Here is a 19,480-nt window from a genome sequence, read left to right as displayed (position 1 = left end):
AAATGCAGACATTAACAGCTGGCCCATCTACCTATACAGTGACCTAGGATATGACACTTCTAGTGGCATTTGTAGCTTCTGATCTGAATTCAGATACCCTAAAGCATAAAATTAAGTAGCTCAAAGTTTCCACTGGGGTTTGCATTTTAACCTCTATAGTCTCACTATGTGCAGCTATCCCTGTCTTTCTGAGCTATAGAAATGTAGTATTACCAGGTACATAACTGGTCATCATGTATTATTACAGTGGAAAGCAAGACAAGCGCCTGAAGTTTGGGAAAATGGACATCTTTTGGAAGACAATAATAAAACCATGCAGTCCTACCACACTTACATTTCAAACTCTGCACATTTTCTTTGCTGTTTTCCTTGGAATTTTTTAAGAGTCAAGACACTAGGATATATTTTCTTGTCTTTTAAAATCTCCTTTACAGTTCATAAAGGGACCACTTATTTTGGATCAGGCTGCCAAAACGCTTGCTAAAGAAATCTAAGAAGGCTGAGGCACCAGAATATGTCTGACTTTCCAAATTATACTACATTAATGATCTGTTTTTCACCTGAAGCTGTTGATACCATCTCTGCATGTAGCTCCATTCCTACAAGGCCTGCTGAGACACTCATCAATGTTTCTTTCACACAAGACACCAGTAAAACCTGGGAGACACTTGCAGGAGAAACTTCCAACTCGATCTTCACAAATAGCCCTATTAAGACATGGGTTTGAAAGGCATTCATTCATTTCCCTTTCACAGTGATCACCTGAGAAAAAAAAAAGAACAAAGTAACAGTTCTGGATTGAATTAACCCAAGAATGGAGATTATTAACACATCTCCATTTTTTAAAGGATGCGGCTGATCTTCTGAGAAAAAGCAAACATAAGAGTAGCCATTCAGGTTTGGGATTAACTCCACTAACAAGGGTTAAGTGGACACAGAAGAATTATGGGAACCATCTTAACAGTTACAGAAATAACATGTAGCAAACTGAAGAATTTGAACATGACTAATTTGGGGTGAACCAGGAAATCACCTGAGAAACTATTCTGAGTAACTAATGAAAAGCTACTATAAAAGACATTTGGCTGAAACCTTAACTCCAGAGAGAGATGTGAAAGCCAGAAACACATGATTCTGTGATTTCTGATGTGAAAGAGGCCCTATGTCACAAGCAGTGAAACTGAACGTGATTTTATGGTGGAGTTCTTTGTCAACATGATAATCAACAGACATGTGCATTGGTTACAGAAACCTATGAATGCAGAGTAGGGGATTGGGGAGTAGTTTTAATATAGACCATTTTTTCTACAGTTCTAATATTTTTATTTTTAAATAAAATTAAAAGTAACAATTTGAACCCATGAGAATGTTGTTATTTGTTCCTTAACATCATGCAGCAAGTTCATGGCAAAATTAGTAACTGAAGATCTAGCACTTAGTAAATCCTTCTGAAGTCACATTAGCACTACAGAGAGTCTGAGAGATTAGACAGATTTAAGGAACATCCATAAGTTACATTCATATTAATATATATTATATATATTGCTATATAGCAGTGAGATGGAAATACTTTGGGTAGGGTAGGAAGACACATTTTTTGGTCAGAGAGAGTAAAGGCTGACTTAAAGAGAATAAGGTGTACCTGTGAACCCTTTTGTGCATGTGCAGCGGTAACCATTCTTGCCATCAACACAGTGGGCTCCATTCAAACACGGACTGGAGCTACATTCATTTATGTCTTCCTCGCACAAGAGACCTTCAAACAGCAAGGATTACAAGGCATGATCAAGGCATGGTCACAGACTGTATGCTGCAGTGACTTGATGTGGAAAACAGAACAACATCATACTGCAAGCAGGATGAAAGGTAACCGAGAGCAGGTGATAAAATTACGTGATTGTCTACTCTACTGCAACAGTTACAGAGATCATCTGTGTTATTTGGATGCTGGGATCAAGATACAAAGTCCATTGTGTGTCTTCATAATGTTTAAAAACCCATCCAGCTAATGCTGCTGTTGATAAATGTATAGTCATAAACACAAACAATGAGGGAGACCATTTCTAATGGAAAACACAAAGATTTTTTTTGATTACACAAAATTATCTCCTCAATAGTTTACTTCAATATTTAGAAATCAGGTGCTGTTTTGGACAAGTATTCAAGTGTGTTAATTTCCCTGCAGATTTCAATACCTTCAATGTGCATGCAGGTGACAGTTCAAAACACTGAGAAAAAATATAAGCAAAAGCCCACTCACTTATTCACAAGGCTGCAGAAAAGCAACTGCATAAATGCTGTGTCTAGTTGGGCAGCCAGTCTCACAAGTACTTTCCCTGTTAGTATTTACTAATTCCCTAAACGTTATTCCATTTTTCAGACCAGAAATGTCACAAAAGAGAAGGATACATGAACACACACAGACACAAACACACACTCCCCCATCCTGTCCTCAGAGGCTCATCATTTTATTTCAAAACCTATTCACATATACTAGAACCTTACTCTAAACTGTAGATCATATTGTTTTCCTGTTATAATTCTGTGGATATGGAATTACACAGCACTTGTGCTTTGTGTTATTTACTTGGCACAGAAATGATGCCTGTCTAAAGCAAAGCTATGAAGTGAAACAAATTACCTGAATAGCCTGGTTGACAGTGGCACACAAAGGTCCCAATGCCATCTTTGCATATTCCATTGTTTTGGCAAGGAGATGATTTACACTCATCAACTTGTGTTTCACATTTCAAGCCTAGAATGCAAAATAAAGGACTGAGAATAGGAAAACTTAAAATTGTTCAGAAACATGGATGATATACTACCTAATATAGGAAAACATGATTGATTAAGGTTTATTATCATCTCATTAGATTGTGCTTTAACACAGACCTGAGACAAATGTTGTTAGAAAGGTGTGATGCACACTGGGCAACAGAGCAGTTTCAGAGAGTGGCAATACCTATCAAAAGTAACTTCTTGAAAACAGCTGAATTGTAAGACATCTCTTTGCTTTGAAGCCACTAGGAAGCTAACACTGAAGAGGAATACAGGCTCAGTACAGGTGGAATTAGCTGTCAAGACTTCAAATTTCTAGCTTTTGTTAATCATAAATATTGCCAAGTTGATAGGATTTTCACATCCATGAACTCCATTAAAAGAAATCCTTTTCAAAAGCTTTTCTGCAAAACACAACATAATACAGCAAGGATATGAGGAAGCATCTACATTCTTATATATTCTAAATATGTGATGAATATTCCAATTAGTTAGGCTATACTGAAATGCTTTACTCCTTTATACTTCCTCATTTTAAGGGCATCAAGAAATACTAGCTACTCCACCTGCTTCCAAGTTTTTTACCTGTATATCCAAGGGGGCATATGCAAATATATCCACTTCCCAATTGCTTGCATGTCCCATTATTGTGGCATGGTTCCAGAAAACACTCGTGGAAGACCTGCCAAAGGCACATATGATACAATTACAGCAAAGCTGGCACACAGTACTCTAGTTTTAAATTGTATAATTGATAGTAATTTTGGAAAGATGGGATAAAAAAGTCACCAGCATTAGCTTCTAGGTCCTCCTCTGTCTTCCCAGCACGGTAACCATTTGTGGTTTTTTCCTACTGAAAAATACCACAAATCTGAAATATTATTTTAAAATTACCTTTTACTTAGCAAAATTTCCTGAAAACTGTCTGAGCTATGATTCACAGTTTATATTAAGCTATATATAATATGCAAGTTCTCCACTTTGCATCCTTCTACATCAGCTAATCACTTCCTGCTACTGGCCATCAGGTGAGCTGATGTGGCATTATTTCTACACTTTTGCAAACCAGAATTCATCAAAGCCCTGGAGCAAATGGTCAATTAAAACCATAGAAGATCAGTTTGTCACCTATCCCTGCGTTATACAATGGTTCAGGCCAAATTTGTCATGAGTCAACCTTGCTCCTGTTTACACAATATGCCAAATTCCAATTCAATCAAGATTCCATTCTGATTCAGTCTCATCTAGAGTTACAGACTGGGGGTGAGAGGGTGGGGGTAAGGAGGCATCTCCAAGAAACATTGTCACTAGACGAGTTTCACACGAGAACTTGCCTGTTATTTCAGAGGGGGTACTCACAACAGAAGGGAGTTCTGCTTGCCTCCTCTCAAGTGTATCTGTGCTACAATATGTAAACTCAAGATTTTACATCTGAGACTTAGACGTCTGGTTGCATTTTCTGGAATTCAGCATATGGAAGACCTCAGATGACTGAATACAGTCAATCTACTTTTTCTAAATTGTCTGAAACTCTTCCTGTTGTTTACTGTTCTTCTACAAGTGTAATAATTATTTCATACATCAGGTGTAGGCTTCAAGACTGGAATTTAAGATTGTCGACAGCTGATGCCACTTTGTCTGTTCAATGAAAGTCCTTCTATGACAAAGTTTGAGTGCTCCCCTCTTAACCATTGTTTTCATCTCTTCAGGAAATAAAGTCAGGAAAAGAATTACATTTAAAAAGGTCTTACTTGTTTACTGCTGCATGAAGTGCTTTTTATTTCATCTGAGATAACACTGGAAAATAACACTTGTCTTTACCTGACTGCTGACTTTGTACCGCTTGCTGATATTTTCTGGGAAGGCTGGTACCATCATTATACTCTCCTCAGCTGCTGAAAAAGTAGAGCCAAAACCTAAACAGTAAAGATATGAAAACACTGTTAATAACACTGTGTAGTAAGGTCCCTATTCCATGGGGGCATTATAACTGCATGTTAGTAATGCATATAGAGATACACTGAAAAAAGTGTATTTGTGGGAATAAAAAGCAAATTTTACAGTTCCCATTACACAAATACGTATTTGTAAGGACATACATTTCTAAAACATGTATGTGTGTGTACATATAAAAATATTTTCTATGTTTTTATATACAGATACATGCATGCATATACATATTAGTGTGTATTTATATATGTTTCTCTCTATAGCATATGCATATAATATACAGAAACAGTGTACACACACACTGCATATGTATATTGTGTTTATTGAGCCTTGGTATTGAGTCACTCTTAAAAACAGAGGCTACACCAGTAGGCAGAACCAGCTGAGAACTTCACTGGTTGAAATCAAAGGCCTGCATTTGTCCAGAAAGTAAGTGGGATGTTTTCTATTAAGACTACTTCTGGCTACCCTTTAGATGGTCCCTTTATTCGCTTTATCCAGCAGAGAAAGTTTGGCTTACTTGAACAATCTGTGATGGATCTGGCACCAATAACAGTTGTTGTTCCATAAAAGGGACAAGACAAGCAGTAGGACTTTCCCGGATCTGGTTGATAGTAGTCTCTGGGACAAGGGTAGCAAGGTGTCAAACCTGTACGAGAGAACTCGCCTGCACGACATGGTACTGCAAAAGCAAAAAGACCTTTTTTGAGCAATCTGATCTCCTGCACAACCACCTTACCACCCTCCACCTCTTTTTTATTGCTTTCTGTTCTCCTCTCATAGTCTCTTCTTAGGCTTAAAAGTAACAGGATGAAATCTGCCAGGAATTCACAACTCTAGGAAATGTCAATTTAAAATCTTCTGTGAGGTGCCATGTTGTTCTCAAAGGATTATGGAAATATCCGGAAAGTATTTCATTTTATGACTTTTGCTGCTCTGGGGGCAGCTTTTAAATGGAACTTCCCTTGCATCGCTCACATGTTTTTTGTTTGGTTGGTTTTTTTACTTCGTTTGTTTTGGTTGTTGTTAGATTTTTTTTCTCCTTTAAGAAGGAGTAAGGACAAAGACAAGGCTTTTTTGCACCATGTATCCTTACAGACTATTTCCCTGGGAATTCTTCTGGCAAAGATTGTCAAAGACAGTTGAAGAGAATTTCTTGGAACAAATTACAGAGAAAACTGTGTTAAAATTCAGAATTTTTGCACAGAAAATGAGGGAGAGATAATAGTGACAATTTCCTTTCTCTTATGTGAGGAAAAAGGTTTTATTTTCATTTAGGTACCCATCACATGTCTCATTTTATTCCTCCTTATATAAGAATCCATCTTGAAAATCAGGAGGAGGGCAATTGGTAGCAGGAAATGACCAATCACTTCGCTAGGAAATGTTGTTTGGTCTACACTTAACCAGAAGAAGAATACAGTCTAAGGCAGATGAACTGGATTATATTCACTGATGTTTAAACAACAATTTAGACATTTTTAATATTTAGTTAAAAAAAATTCATCACCCCTTTTGTTACAAACCTCCACAAGCTGAGACATCCACGGCACCTCTTTTTACTGTTGATGTATTTTCTGGACAAGAGATGCAATTCCTGGATCCAAATGATGGCTGATATGTTCCAAGTGGACATGTTTCACACGTCTCAAGACCATTAGGTGAATATGTTCCCTGCTTGCATTGAGCTATAAGGCAAAAGAGCTCAGAAAGATTAAGCAATGTCCAACAGGAAACATGGCTCCTGATCTCTGAAAATAATGTTGAAATTACAATACACATCACAAGGAGTTTTGTTTCTGGAGCATACTCTACTCTGAAGGACTTCATGGCTACAAAGGGCAAAAAAAAAGCCAGTTGTGGTAAGGTACTGATAGTGCAATTGTGAATTATTAACCAGTAAATTCTCTTCCAATCAGCTTCACAGATGATTTACTGCAATGCAGTGACTCATTTTCATCAACAAAACTAATAGTAATAAAGACAATAAAAATTAAATCAAACTAGCTCTTTCCTTTCCAGAAGAAGTTACAAACACACAGTGGTTCTGGGCTGTTCAATGCCTCAGCACTGTAGGCTAGGATGGAGAGGGGCTGGCAAGGATGACAGTGGTATTAAGTGTATTTTTCTCTAAAAAATGGGCATGCAATCTCAGAAATGAAATACAGAAATGAAAGACTGAAATTAAACAAAACGTTAAAGGCTAACTCTTCTTAAAACCTCTGCCCAGGCATCCTGCATGCCAGAGCATTGGTGAAAACTTAGCTATTTCCTTATGCATGTGCATTAAGGTGCAATTAGGAGCACTCCTCATTTCACAGGCTAGCTTCATTCCAGTATTTCCATCATGGGGTCCAAAAGGACGTCACCAAGAATTCAGAAGTGGCTGCCTGAGTAAGACAAAAGTTCTCACCTTTGCACTCGGAGATGCTTCTAGAGTGTAGATACTCAGTATAGCTACCAGATGGACAACTTTTGCATTCCAGCTGCCCTTCCTCATCTTGATAGGATCCAGTCCAGCAGCTTTCACAGGTAAGATGCTCCAGAGAGTAATAGGTACCCAAAGGGCAGTTGACTATAACATAATGTTGGAAACATAAGTTTCCCTCAGAGTGAGAAATCATACATGCCTGTCTTGCCCCTGGAGTTCCCATTTAGTCAAATGCTGTTTTTTATGAAATGTGATTCTATTCCTCAGCAGATAGGGTATCTCTCTGGAACACTGTGAAGATTTAACTATGCACAGGAAATGGAATCCAATTCCCTATCTTAGCTGCACATCACTCACAGGACTAACAGAGTTAAAAGACTGCATACCAAACACTGTTTTCTCTGTATGACCAAGCATGGATTTGCCTGTCTTCCCCCGGGAGTAGAATCCTGGGTACAAAACATCCCTTTTCCACAGGCCTTGGTTAGGAACATAAACATCCTCTGGAAGTCAAACTGTGCAAAGCATTTTTTGCAATTTATTGTTATGGGAGACCACAAGCACTGGGCTGTGTAAAATCATAACCCTCTGCAGAACTCCTCTAAAACCTTGTTTTGCAAAAGGATTTTAAATACACATAAGAAACAAGTCGTCCAGCTTACCACACATTCTCCCTCTCAGCACAGAACCAGGCCTGCAGAAAAGAAAGGCCTTCTCAGTCTCCAGTGAGTTGGTGTCAGCTACAATGAGCTCAGATGCAAACTGAAAAGAATACATAGGCTCCTTATTGAGAGTTCTATTCAGCCTGTTTGTGATCATTTCCAGAGTTTTAAGGAGCCGTCTCTGGTTTTCCAGTTCCAGTGTATCATTTCTTTCATCAGGCAGTGGCACGCTAGCTGGAATACAAACAGCAAACACAAAAAACACAGAGATTTTGCAGTCAGCACTTCCAGTGTACTCTGGAATTTATCAAGAGTGCAACACTCAAGCTTGTCAGTGGAAAGTGGAAAAGAGGCCATGTGCACAAAGCCCTCCATGAAGGCTATGATCTTTCCCTCAAAGAAAAAGTCTGTGATGAAATGGCGCTACAGCTGTGTCCAGAGAATGGCCATCTGCATCTTCACCAGGCTTCTGTGAGCTGGAGAAGTTTTTACTGACCATCTTAGAAATACAATTTTTAAAAAGGAGGAAGCAGAGAAGTTCCATGTTTTGACTTGTCTCACCTGTGATGTTAAATATTAACTTGATTTTTTGGTCAGTCATTGGAACATTCAGCTTATGCCTTTTGACCCGAGCAGGTGCTGCTTTTACAGAGGCAGAGAGATGCTTGGATAAGTCTTCTCCTTGTACTGCATCAACAAAATCACCATAGGAATAATCCAGGTTGTTTGCTGTTCCCCAGCCAGCAGGGCCTGTGAGACATTAAGAAAGAACAAAAAGAAAAGCAACATCATGTGGAAAATAAGTACCTGTACTTATTTCTGAAATGCAACTCCAACAGAATGGGGTCTGTTTGAAGCTCCAGATGATGTGTATTGACTTTGACTCTGTATAAGTGGCTACTGTACCTGCATTTTTGCCAATGAAAAGTCTTACTCCTAAGTGATATCCTAGATGACCTGAGTCATGTGAAATTAGCCAAAGCTTTAAAGAACTAGTTATAAAAGTTAAAATGTTGCAATTCTTTCCCTTCCTCTGTCCTGCATGAACCCACACCTGCACCTTCACCTGCCAGCAACATCCTAAACAATTCCATATTGCCCTTTATTCCACTTCTTGCTTACTTACAGACAGCACAGCCTATGCCACGCTTCCATTGCGTCTTCTCACAACTCCTTGTTAGAACAGTTCTAACATTGTCTGGCCTCTCAGAAAAGGCATCACCTCATGTGTGTATTACCCTAGATAGGCATTTCTTGTTACACACAGGGAGTCAAATTCAGCCCCTGTCTAATGTCCTTCGCCACTCTAACATGATTTCAATCAGCATTGCTTCTGTACACAATCTACTTCTCATGGTTACTAAATCTAGAGGGATGTGGTCTATTACATTGATCTAGATTATTTTTTAGAAAACATGAAGATAGAAGAAATATCTGCCAATCATCTGTTAGCATCACCAAGATTATGCTTTATTTACAGTGGCAACTAGGACAAGTTAACCCCACAGTTTAATATCATGTGAGCATTCTACAACTAATTTTCTAAACTTTTGTCTCTTATGCCTGGAGGAGAGTTCTCATCTCCTGCTTCTGCAGTGTAAAATCATGAGAAACTCCTGAAAAACAGCAACAAGGTTATTCTGGTAAGAAGTTGACATGAACCAGATGAGAATAGGACCCCACATTCCATGTCTGTAACACTGTTTTTTCCACATGCCTTTACAGATTAGTTCCAGCTGTCATCAGCATTCATCCTTATGCTGATGACAACTGCAGACAGTACATCCAGACCTGCTGCATGTCTGAACACAAACAAATGCTCTCAGAGTGAAGCATTCTAAAACGTGAGCATAAGCAGGAAGTTCTACCAAGTACCTCCACTATAAAGCTGTAAGAGAGACACAGTCCTATGACAGATTCTGATGTGGATCTGCCAAAATGCCTCCTGCTAAGACAGGTAATGTAAGGTATCCATTTCAGCTCTTCTTCTCTCAGCACTCCTAAGGGACTCAGAAAGGCCAAGAACAACAGCAGCACAACACAGACACCAAGCTGTTCAAAACTGGACTGAAAATGAAAACTTACTTACTTTGGCATAAACCAAAGTGGGAACAACCACTAGGATGGTTACGGATTTCACTCTGATATAGCTACAGTCATGGTGCAAAATCTGCCCTTGCATGCAGGAAGTATTTTCACAGCAAATGGGCCAATGTAAGTGCATATAGCTTTACACAGTGAGGATTCTGGGCAGATCTGAACCAGCATCACAGATGCTCCTCATCTTTTTAACAATCTCCAAATCTAATTCTTGTAGCTTTTCAGTATTTTGGTTTTCAACTGTATGTGATTAGGAAGCTACTTTTTTCTAGGCTAACCAAGCACCTTTCTAGGACTGTGTGTGTCTGTGCTTTTCTTCCCTCCCCACTATAAGGCATCTCAGGAAATTCTTCCTCCACATTATACAGGAAGAAGCACGGATACCAGACATCAAACAGCTCCACAATATTTTTATAAAACCTATTATGTAATTGCTTATTATCTTATGAGTGCCACAGTCATTTAAAATAAAAAAATCTCACTAAAGACATTGTGGCAAGAATCTCACTGCTTTAAACCTGGGTGGCTAAGAACCTATGGAATCAATAATTACCAATGGCAAATCCATTTTCATAATCATAATTATATTCCAAGCAGTGTTTCTGTGTCTGATCTTCCAGTCTGCAGTCAATATCATCGACATCATTACAGAATGATGGGACCTTTCAACATAAAGAAGAATAACATTAAAAACATAAAACCACATAAAGCCCTCTCTCCTGGCTTATAAAAACTTCTAATTACAATGTAAAGCACTGGTTCTGCCAGCGACACTAGATTTACCATTTCATGTCTCTTATAACCTGGGCAAGGTCTGCTAAAAGAGGTATGTTTTACTGATACAACTCAGAAATAAGAAAGCAACTTGCAGGAGTACAATCTCTTTGTTATAGAAGACCTTTTTGTAAGAGAAGATGTCAATTCATTAGTCTTACAATTAATCACTCCTGCATGTGAAATCCCAGAACACAGAAATATATTCAGGCTTTCTTCTCCCTGCTGAATAGCTCATATTTATAAAGCACTTGTTTTCTTTCCAGCTATATTACCTGTAATTCTGTGAGGTTTACAAAAATGCTGTCATTTTTTTCTAACTTTCAAACCTTTCTTCTTCATACCCACCTCTCCCTACCCACGGAAAGAGACTTATGCACCAAAAGATCTCAGAGGGGAGGGAAAAAATCTCAGGAGGACAGAAATCACATGACAGAAATCACACAACAGCAAACTCAACAGAAGCCTTTCTGATATTGTTTATTTTTTACCCTCCATAAAAACAGTGGAGATTGATTACCTAAGAATAGATGAATGCATGATTTTTGATAAAATATGTATTTCTTGCTTTTTACAGAAAGGTTTCAAGCAAGTTGGGCCCTAGGCAATGTTTTGAAATGTTTTTTTTTTTTTTCTATATCAACTTTCATTGGAAAGATGCTCCTGCCCATTCATTCCCACTTTTTGCATCTCTGGTAGAGATTCAAACTCTTGGGAATAGGAATAGGCATATTCAAAACAGCCTTTTTGAATGTTTTCCCAGACTGTTGCATTTTGGTGTAATTGGTTGGAAAGGTCACTATCCTTTTTTTCCTTATTTTCTTTTACTTGCCAAAATAACAGCTCAAGCACTGGTGGTACCAAGGAAAGAAACAGAAATAAAACCAGTCAAGATTTCTCTACTGGAAAGAAAAAACCTGAATCAGGGCAAGGGACTCATGAAACTCATGAAACCTGAGCAGATCATTGCTACTGGATTTAAGTGCCTGGACGTACACACCAAATTTGGAATGTATCTATTGGTACATATGCATGTTCATCATACTATTTGGTTATATATTATACACATACTATATAAAATACATTTATTTTATGATCACACCCAACTTTCAAAAATAGCACTGAGGGGACAATTGACTGGGGTTTTCAAAACTACACAGGTTCTCCTTGGAAGCCTACTGAAAATCTACGAGCTGCAGCTCCCTAAACTACTTGGACACTTGCATAAATTCTGCCGCATAGGACTCCACATTGAAGACTAAACTGAACTACATTAAAAAGCCAGTGAATCATCTTTATTTTTAAAAATAACTTGTCACCTTCTGAAAAAACACAGAATTAGCTTATGGGCTTCTGCTGTCAATTTTCTTGTACAAAGTTAGCTAACTGGAAAAAGTAACAATATTTTTCAAGAAATATGTAAAGGGAAGGAGTATTTACTAACCTACCATTTTACCAAGAGCACTCTGGAATGCATCAGTAAAGCTGTTTAGAAGATTGTTGTCATCACATCGTGTTGCTTTGTAGAGCATTTCAAAGGATTTGAATCCATGGTTTGCAAAACGATTTACTGAAAAACGTTGGAGAAATAAATTTTTACTGATCAGCGCAAGAGTTTCATAGCTAAAATGAAGATAATTCAGGCTAAAACTGGAACACAAGGAGGCAAGAAGCACAGTCTTTAAATCAGCAATTTAAATGGATTGCTGTTATCTCAGCCAATGATATGACCCCTTGGCAGGCATAACATTAACTGGAAATTTTAAAAGACATTAAAAACTAAGTCATTTTTCTACTTCAGCATTTTCTTATTGGAAGAAAGCTGTGAGCTGTCAACTAAAGTTCATGCTAACTTTTTACTGAGAGGAAAGCAATAAATATAAAAGTCTTATTACTAATGTTGCTAGACTAAATATAAAAAGTTCTCATCAGAAATTAAGCAAAATTCCAACATATCCAAGTTCTGGATTTTGAATTGGTATCTCTGAAACATAACTCTCATTTGTTCATAGCTGAAACACTGATCTTTTCATGCTGAAACCAAGAAATTGACTCCAATGGAAGTGGATGCAAAACTAGATATTGAAGCGCCTCAGATCCACTGCCCAGACAATATTGAGACTGTGACTCTGGAACATCATAACTCTGCTAATATCAGCTGGCAGGTACCAGCAGCTGAGGATAACTCTGGTGATGAGGCAAGTCAAAATCTTTATCTATTTAACTGGTACTAAGACTGGCTTCAAATGTAGTTCTAATACATATATTATAAAAAATGTCACCAAAGGTGGAATATTCCACCACTGAAGTTTTGAATGTGTCCATCTCAGAGAAAACACAGAAATTCTTCTAATCTGATGGTAATTAGACATGTAAATACAGCACACACTATGCATTTCAATCAGTAAGTTGCCAATACTGTTGTATTCCTATTAAAAAGACACTTCCAGTGCTTGTTAAAAACCTGTTTCAATTAAACTGTTAACTTTGCCATCTTTGCTATTTTGTGATTCCTGGGATTCAAATTCACAGCTATTTTTGTGGTTTAGACAGCTTCTCAAATAACACATTTACAGACTTCCAAGCATCATTTCACAATATTTGTAAAAATTCAGAGGCAGAGGACAGAGAATATTTGTTATAAATAAATAGAAGTCAGAATTTCTAAAACATTTTCATTTGCTTTCTCATTAAATATAGTGTTTCATGAGTTGCAGATTCATCTTAGTACCAGTAAGACTCACAAGAGCAGCTAGGCCACTCTGGAGAATAAGGTGGCTTCCAGAGACCATCTTCATATGCACAATAGTAGTTTTCACTTGATCCTTCTGAAAAGCTGTAACCCTCTGCACAGTGCAATGTGCAATTAACTCCTGCTTCATCTGATGTGCATATAAAATCACCATTCACAGGCTCAAAGGAAACTTCACAGGGAGAACCTAGGAAAAACGCAAAGATTTATATAATGATTAATGCCATGAAATAAGTGATCCTGCATGAAAATGGCACTGATGGGATTTCCAAAAGTACCCAGTAGTGACTTGATCTTGCCTCTGTTGAAGTTTGTGGAAGTATTATTTCCTACTTCCATAAAGTCAGGATCAGGCTACTGCTAAATAATTCTCAAATTCTGCCATTGCAGTTGGAAAACCAGAAACACAAAGACTTTAAAAAAAAAATCATATATGAAAAACTGTTTACTAAAATAATATAAAACCTCAATCTAAGTTTTCACATGAACTTTACACAAAGAAATCTAGTAATCTATGTTACATCTTGAATTCTAACTAAACATTATCCATTCTGCACCATCACAACAACTCAGGGTAACCTCATAACCTCAGTTACAATTCATTTTTCAGGCTGACTGTGAAGGAGGTTGCGAACATCTGTAAATGTTAGTCACAAACACTGAACCCCAAGAAGTCTGAGGTGGTATAGACCTTGATACAATGCCAGTTCTAAGCACTGGCTGGTCCTTGCTAAGATTTAGAGGAAATAAGAGACTAGCACATCCATTTGCAACTTACCTTTCCTGAAAGCTATAACCAAAATTCCAGTCTGCATGATTTTAAATTCTCTCTTGACTAACAGATATTTTTATACAGATGTCCAAGTACTACATAAAAAGTAAAAAGCAGGTACAGAGTAGATTTTTTATTCTTAATATTTTATGTGCCAAATTATTGTTTGGATTTTTAAGGAAAAGCGAACTGGGGGGAAGAGATGTCTATGCAATAAACAAAATGCACTAGTATGCCTATAGGGACAGGTATATTCCAAAATCTAGAGTGTTTTATTATCTTCTGTAATATTTGCATGTAATTACAGAAAAATTAGCAGAAAGTTTTCCTTTTAACTACAGATTTGAAGTAAGATTTAAGTAACACCTATTAATACATTTCACATGGTATCTGTCACTGCAAAAAACCAAAAGACCCACTTTTATGTTTTACTGCTTAATGAATCTTAATTTCAATGCTTTTATACCTAATTTGAATCCATAGAACCAAATTCACCGCTGCGCTGTATCAGTCTTAGACAGTACTAATGAATATTTTGATTGCCTTCAAGTTACTCCAATATAAAAAGGGAATAACTAAAGGGAGGGCTGGAGCAATCTTGCATCCTTTATGATATTCAATTAAAACAATGCCATATGGTCTTGCCCAGAAGATGAAGACAACAGACCTTTGAGGACAATGTGGATCTCACATGTCCTGTTATTGCCAGAAGGATCCACAGCTGTGTACTGGACTGTTGTCTCTCCCTTGGGAAAGCGATCTCCGGGTGCATGACTCCTAGTGACAGTCAGTGGACCACCTAGAAGAGTTAAAAGACAATCTAAGGCATCGGGAAGCAAAACAGTCTTGCTTATAGCCAGCCCTGACAAATGGAAAAGGAAATGGCAGCAAATCTTCAAAATTATGTATTCTTAAAAATAAATAAGCAAAAGGAACTGCAAAAAATCTCACTCCAAGGGATTAAGAGCGAATGGGTGGAGTTCTCTAGCCTTCCAGCATCTCCTGCATGTTTTGGGGTCCACTATCTCACCTGAATTGTCTGAAAATTCTGGTTCTTCCCATGTCGCTGGGTAATCATTTTCCACTGCTTGTATGGGTGGTGGAGATCTGCATCTGTCAACTACAGGAGGTTCTGCATCTGCAGAATTTGAAAGATGGTATGACATTACCTTACAGAACTACTGCCACACTCAAATGGCATCTACCACCAAAAGAAGTCAAGTAAACAGCAGCTTTAAGCTCGTATTGGAACATACAACAAAGGTGAATACTTGGAAGTTGCAGCAATTGGAAGATGCTGAGTGAATGGACAAAAGTAATTATTCTGCTGAACTCATGCCTTCTGCAGTGTTTGCTTTCTACAGAGCAAACCTTGGACTACCTGCAGGACTCCTGGATAACACAACTGTCCTACAGAAATACTTTAATAGTGATTTGCATCAGTAACGTGTGTGAACTTTGGAAACTTTGTTGGAGTCTTTCAAGAATTAAATAGAGATTTATGATGAAAGCAAGAAGTGACAATGCAATAAAGCACTTAATAAACCAGTCTGGGGAGAAATCTTAACAGTCAGAAAGAATGGCAGAACAAAATACACCCCAAACTGAACACTGCAAGCAGTGACTGCACGTATGCAAACTGTGACCCAGGAATGGTGATGACAATAGTCCTGGGCTTATAACTGCACACATAAAGACCAGTGACTCACAGTCTCTTTCTGCACAAATTAGGTTGCAGCCATGACAGACAGCCTTCCCAGTGATTTTTACCAGCACTTACCAATAACTTTGACGTTGAATGTACAGCTTGCCTCATTGCCTGACTTATCAGTTGCTGTGTAAGTAACGTCAACTTCGCCAATTGGGAAGAGAAATGGTGGTATGAAAGCTGGGGTAACACGAACTGAGACCTGTTAAAGGAAAACACTTGTTATTTAAAAGCCAAAGCTGGTTACTAATCATGGTATTCATGTTTCAAAAAGTGGACAGACTAGTATTCTTCAATGTCAAGCCTGTTCATGCTTAATGCAAATAGCCTCTTAAAGTAGTAAGGACGGACTTTACACCAGGGTGATCTATGTCCCTTCTTAAATCTGCCTTCCTTATAGCAACAAGGATTTCCCTAGTCAGGATCTGGACCCTGACCTGTTGCAGATTACAGCATTGTGCATTAAGAAAATTCCAGACTGATGCTTGTTTGTCAAATGCCACTGAAGGCACGCTACATTGGCTTAGAACCTGTTTTGTCTGCAGACAGCTCTCCAGCTGCAAGGGCAACAGACCTGGGAGAGGAATGGAGCACACAGTTGTGGGCCATAAGTTACATATGCAGTTTGAATCTATGTATGTGTATGAGTCAATAGCCCACAGATGCTTCGGTACGGCACTTGGCTTCCACAGTTCAATGAATGCCCCTGTGTCAGCAGAGCTATAGTACCTGACAACAGCTATGCCACAGATGAAAATGTGTGAACTTCAATCTCTTTTACTGGGATAGCTCAGTTTCCTAGTGCAAAAAACTCCTGCATTAAAAGCACACACAGACTCACTGTTCCTCTGCTGACTCCTGATAAAGCATTCAGTTGCTGTAACTTGATCATGCCTGAGCCTGTACGGAATGTTGCTCTTTATGAAACAGCTCTGAAGCAAGTTTTCCTGGTAATTCCATTTCCAAGCCTCTGACACCTATGGTGGCCAATGGCACCACTTCTGAACCTTGCACAGGAAAATCAGATTTCTCTTTCTCACCTAGGAAGCTGAAATTAGTTTTTACTTAACCCAGCGTGTACTTGTTAGCCCTTTAGATTAATGAACTGGTTTACTTCCTTCTGAGAAGAGTTTATTAAACTTCTTCACATTCTAAGTGCTCATTTTTAAAGCAGCTGTCTTCATATTATAAACAAGAGAACATTCTTTCTTTTTACCACATAAATTAACCGTATGAGGTTTTATGCACTGAAACTCCATGCAGTGTTCTGTGGCTGCAAAACTCTGATCAAGACAGAAAATGCTGAATTCTCAAGATAAAATTTTCTAGAAGATTTTGCTTCTGCTTATCAGAAGAAAGAAATTCTAGCGGATGATAAAATCAATCGAAATCAGAAAGACCACATCCAGTTAAATAGATAGAGATTTTGACTTGCCTCATCGCCAGAGTTATCCTCAGCTGCTGGTACCTGCCAGCTGATATTAGCAGAGTTATGATGTTCCAGAGTCACAGTCTCAATATTGTCTGGGCAGTGGATCCGAGGCGCCTCAATATCTAAACCAGGAAAAGGACAATCTAGTTTTATATGTGGTATTACGGAAGTAAAACCTCTATAATGGTTAGACTGAAACTTGTTATAACCACTCTTTCTCGTAATGCCTGGAATATAAATGTACATATTTTTGTAAACTTCCTGTCTCTGCCCCTTTGTAATTCTTGCCTAGAGATTCACACATGATTAGTAAATTCTCCTGTGGAAAGGACTGATTTTTGCTGTATTTTTGTTTATCACTGAGTACAAGAATATTCTGGTTTCTACACAGAACCAAAGCCCAAGGAATAAGTAAGAATTAATTTGTTTCTTTTATTACTCATCCCTTCCTTCTCTATCCCTTCCCTGTCCAGACACAGGACACATACAGATGAAAACACTTGTTTCTGACAGTCAGTGACTTAAAAAAACCTGGAAGTAGTTGTGACATGATATATAAACTATGAACAAGACAATAGTGACTCTCAAATTCTCTGGAGCATGCTGTGGAACTGACTTAAAAGTAACAATGTCAAAATCTGGGCAGCAGTTACTGGAAATGTTCCTTAACAAACTCCTATTACAAGGTATAATGTAGGACAAATGGAGTCTTTTTGTGACATGTGACAGTGCCAGATGGTTCCAGAGGACTGGTGGTACAATATGGGTAACATCACTACCAACATTTACACCTCAAGTTTCTCTGACAAACTTGAAGTACTACTTCAGTTCCCTGGCATAGAGCCTCCCAAAACATTTGTGGTCAGGTTATTTTATTGCTGTGGTGTTGCTTGATGAATGGTCTCTAGACTCATAGGACAAGGACACATTTGGCTCTGAACTCATCTATGCCCAAGAGGCTTTAAAACAACTCAGAACTGATACCACTTATATTTTTATTATGAAATAATTCCGGTACAGACATAACTTGGGCAATTAAATTACATAATTAAGAATGAAAAGTAATAAATATATGTGATTTTGCCTTCCTTTGAACTCATTCAAATGAAATTTTTATTAGAAATGTACTCTTATAAATAACTACCAGTTATGGTTCACACTCCCTTGACCACAGCCTTCAGGCTGGGGCAAATTCCATTTGAAAGTGAAATTCTCTGAAAGGGCTAATAATAAATAAGTCAGAAAGAAAATGGCTCTTTTGAACTGGCCAAATATGTTGGCAGCAAAACAGAGAAAGACAGTAACAACAATGAAAGAATTGAAATACAACTGTTCATTTTTACTCAAAAAGAATAACCTTCAGAGTTTCTCAGTGCCTCCTACATTAGGGGTTTATGCACTGGTAATATCTAAAAGCTTGAACCCAAGCCATGCTGTTTTATCTTGATCTAAACACTTCAGCTTGTGCTGGGATCCCATCAAATATTAAAAACTGTGGTTTGGCCCAGGTTTACACAAGAGATTCAGAAAAACAATGTGGTACATCATGAAACGGGAAACAGTATGTTTAAAGAGAGAGACAAAATCTTCCTGGCTTGTACAGAGAAAAAAAGCCTCAGTTTCTGTAGCGACCTGGCACGATGACTGCCGTAACTGTTTTCTGTACTGTTCCATCACCCAGTGGCTGGCAAGGGCCCCAGTTTGGGGTGAAAGCAAGAATTCTCAGAGCACAATAGTTCATGAAGAGGTGAACAGCATATTCCCAGACTTTTGTTTTTATCCTGCCATAATCCAGAGCCAGACCCCTTCCAGTTCAGTTATGCATGTGTGTAAGGGAATAAATAACCTAGCACTCCTGGAAGAGGTGGGCAGAACTGTACATGAAATGGCAGTTCTGTATTGAAATGCATGTCACCATCTTCTGCCAACTTTACACTTTGTCAGCCAATGCACTTGATGTTAGCCAATTTTGGCCTTAACTCTAGTGCACTGTTGCTTGGGGCATGTCAACAGCCATAGCCACTCAAAGACAACTGAAATGAATATTTCTCTATAGTCTATCAGCCAGGGCTTACACAGCCTTCACAGTTTTGCTCTGACGACAGGGTTTATAAACTTGTG

General features: G+C 38.2%; 1 protein-coding gene across 1 annotated transcript in view; it reads right to left on the bottom strand.

The window, feature by feature from the left end:
- SVEP1 (sushi, von Willebrand factor type A, EGF and pentraxin domain containing 1) overlaps positions 1-19,480 on the bottom strand; it is a gene marked incomplete at its 5' end in the record, with an annotated part of 121,788 nt that overhangs the window by 50,889 nt on the left and 51,419 nt on the right. Inside the window, 17 exons of the mRNA XM_082301334.1 lie at positions 561-762; positions 1,643-1,756; positions 2,642-2,755; positions 3,364-3,460; positions 4,600-4,694; positions 5,249-5,410; positions 6,255-6,416; positions 7,142-7,303; positions 7,822-8,055; positions 8,383-8,571; positions 10,475-10,583; positions 12,144-12,265; positions 13,440-13,634; positions 14,887-15,018; positions 15,250-15,357; positions 16,000-16,129; positions 17,363-17,481. Coding sequence (XP_082157460.1) covers positions 561-762; positions 1,643-1,756; positions 2,642-2,755; positions 3,364-3,460; positions 4,600-4,694; positions 5,249-5,410; positions 6,255-6,416; positions 7,142-7,303; positions 7,822-8,055; positions 8,383-8,571; positions 10,475-10,583; positions 12,144-12,265; positions 13,440-13,634; positions 14,887-15,018; positions 15,250-15,357; positions 16,000-16,129; positions 17,363-17,481 — 2,446 coding nt within the window. The remainder of the gene's footprint in view (positions 1-560; positions 763-1,642; positions 1,757-2,641; positions 2,756-3,363; positions 3,461-4,599; positions 4,695-5,248; positions 5,411-6,254; positions 6,417-7,141; positions 7,304-7,821; positions 8,056-8,382; positions 8,572-10,474; positions 10,584-12,143; positions 12,266-13,439; positions 13,635-14,886; positions 15,019-15,249; positions 15,358-15,999; positions 16,130-17,362; positions 17,482-19,480) is intronic.

The sequence above is a fragment of the Coloeus monedula genome, assembly GCF_965178545.1.
Source record: "Coloeus monedula genome assembly, chromosome: Z".
NCBI lineage: Eukaryota > Metazoa > Chordata > Aves > Passeriformes > Corvidae > Coloeus > Coloeus monedula.
This window is presented reverse-complemented; position numbering and strand designations above follow the sequence as displayed.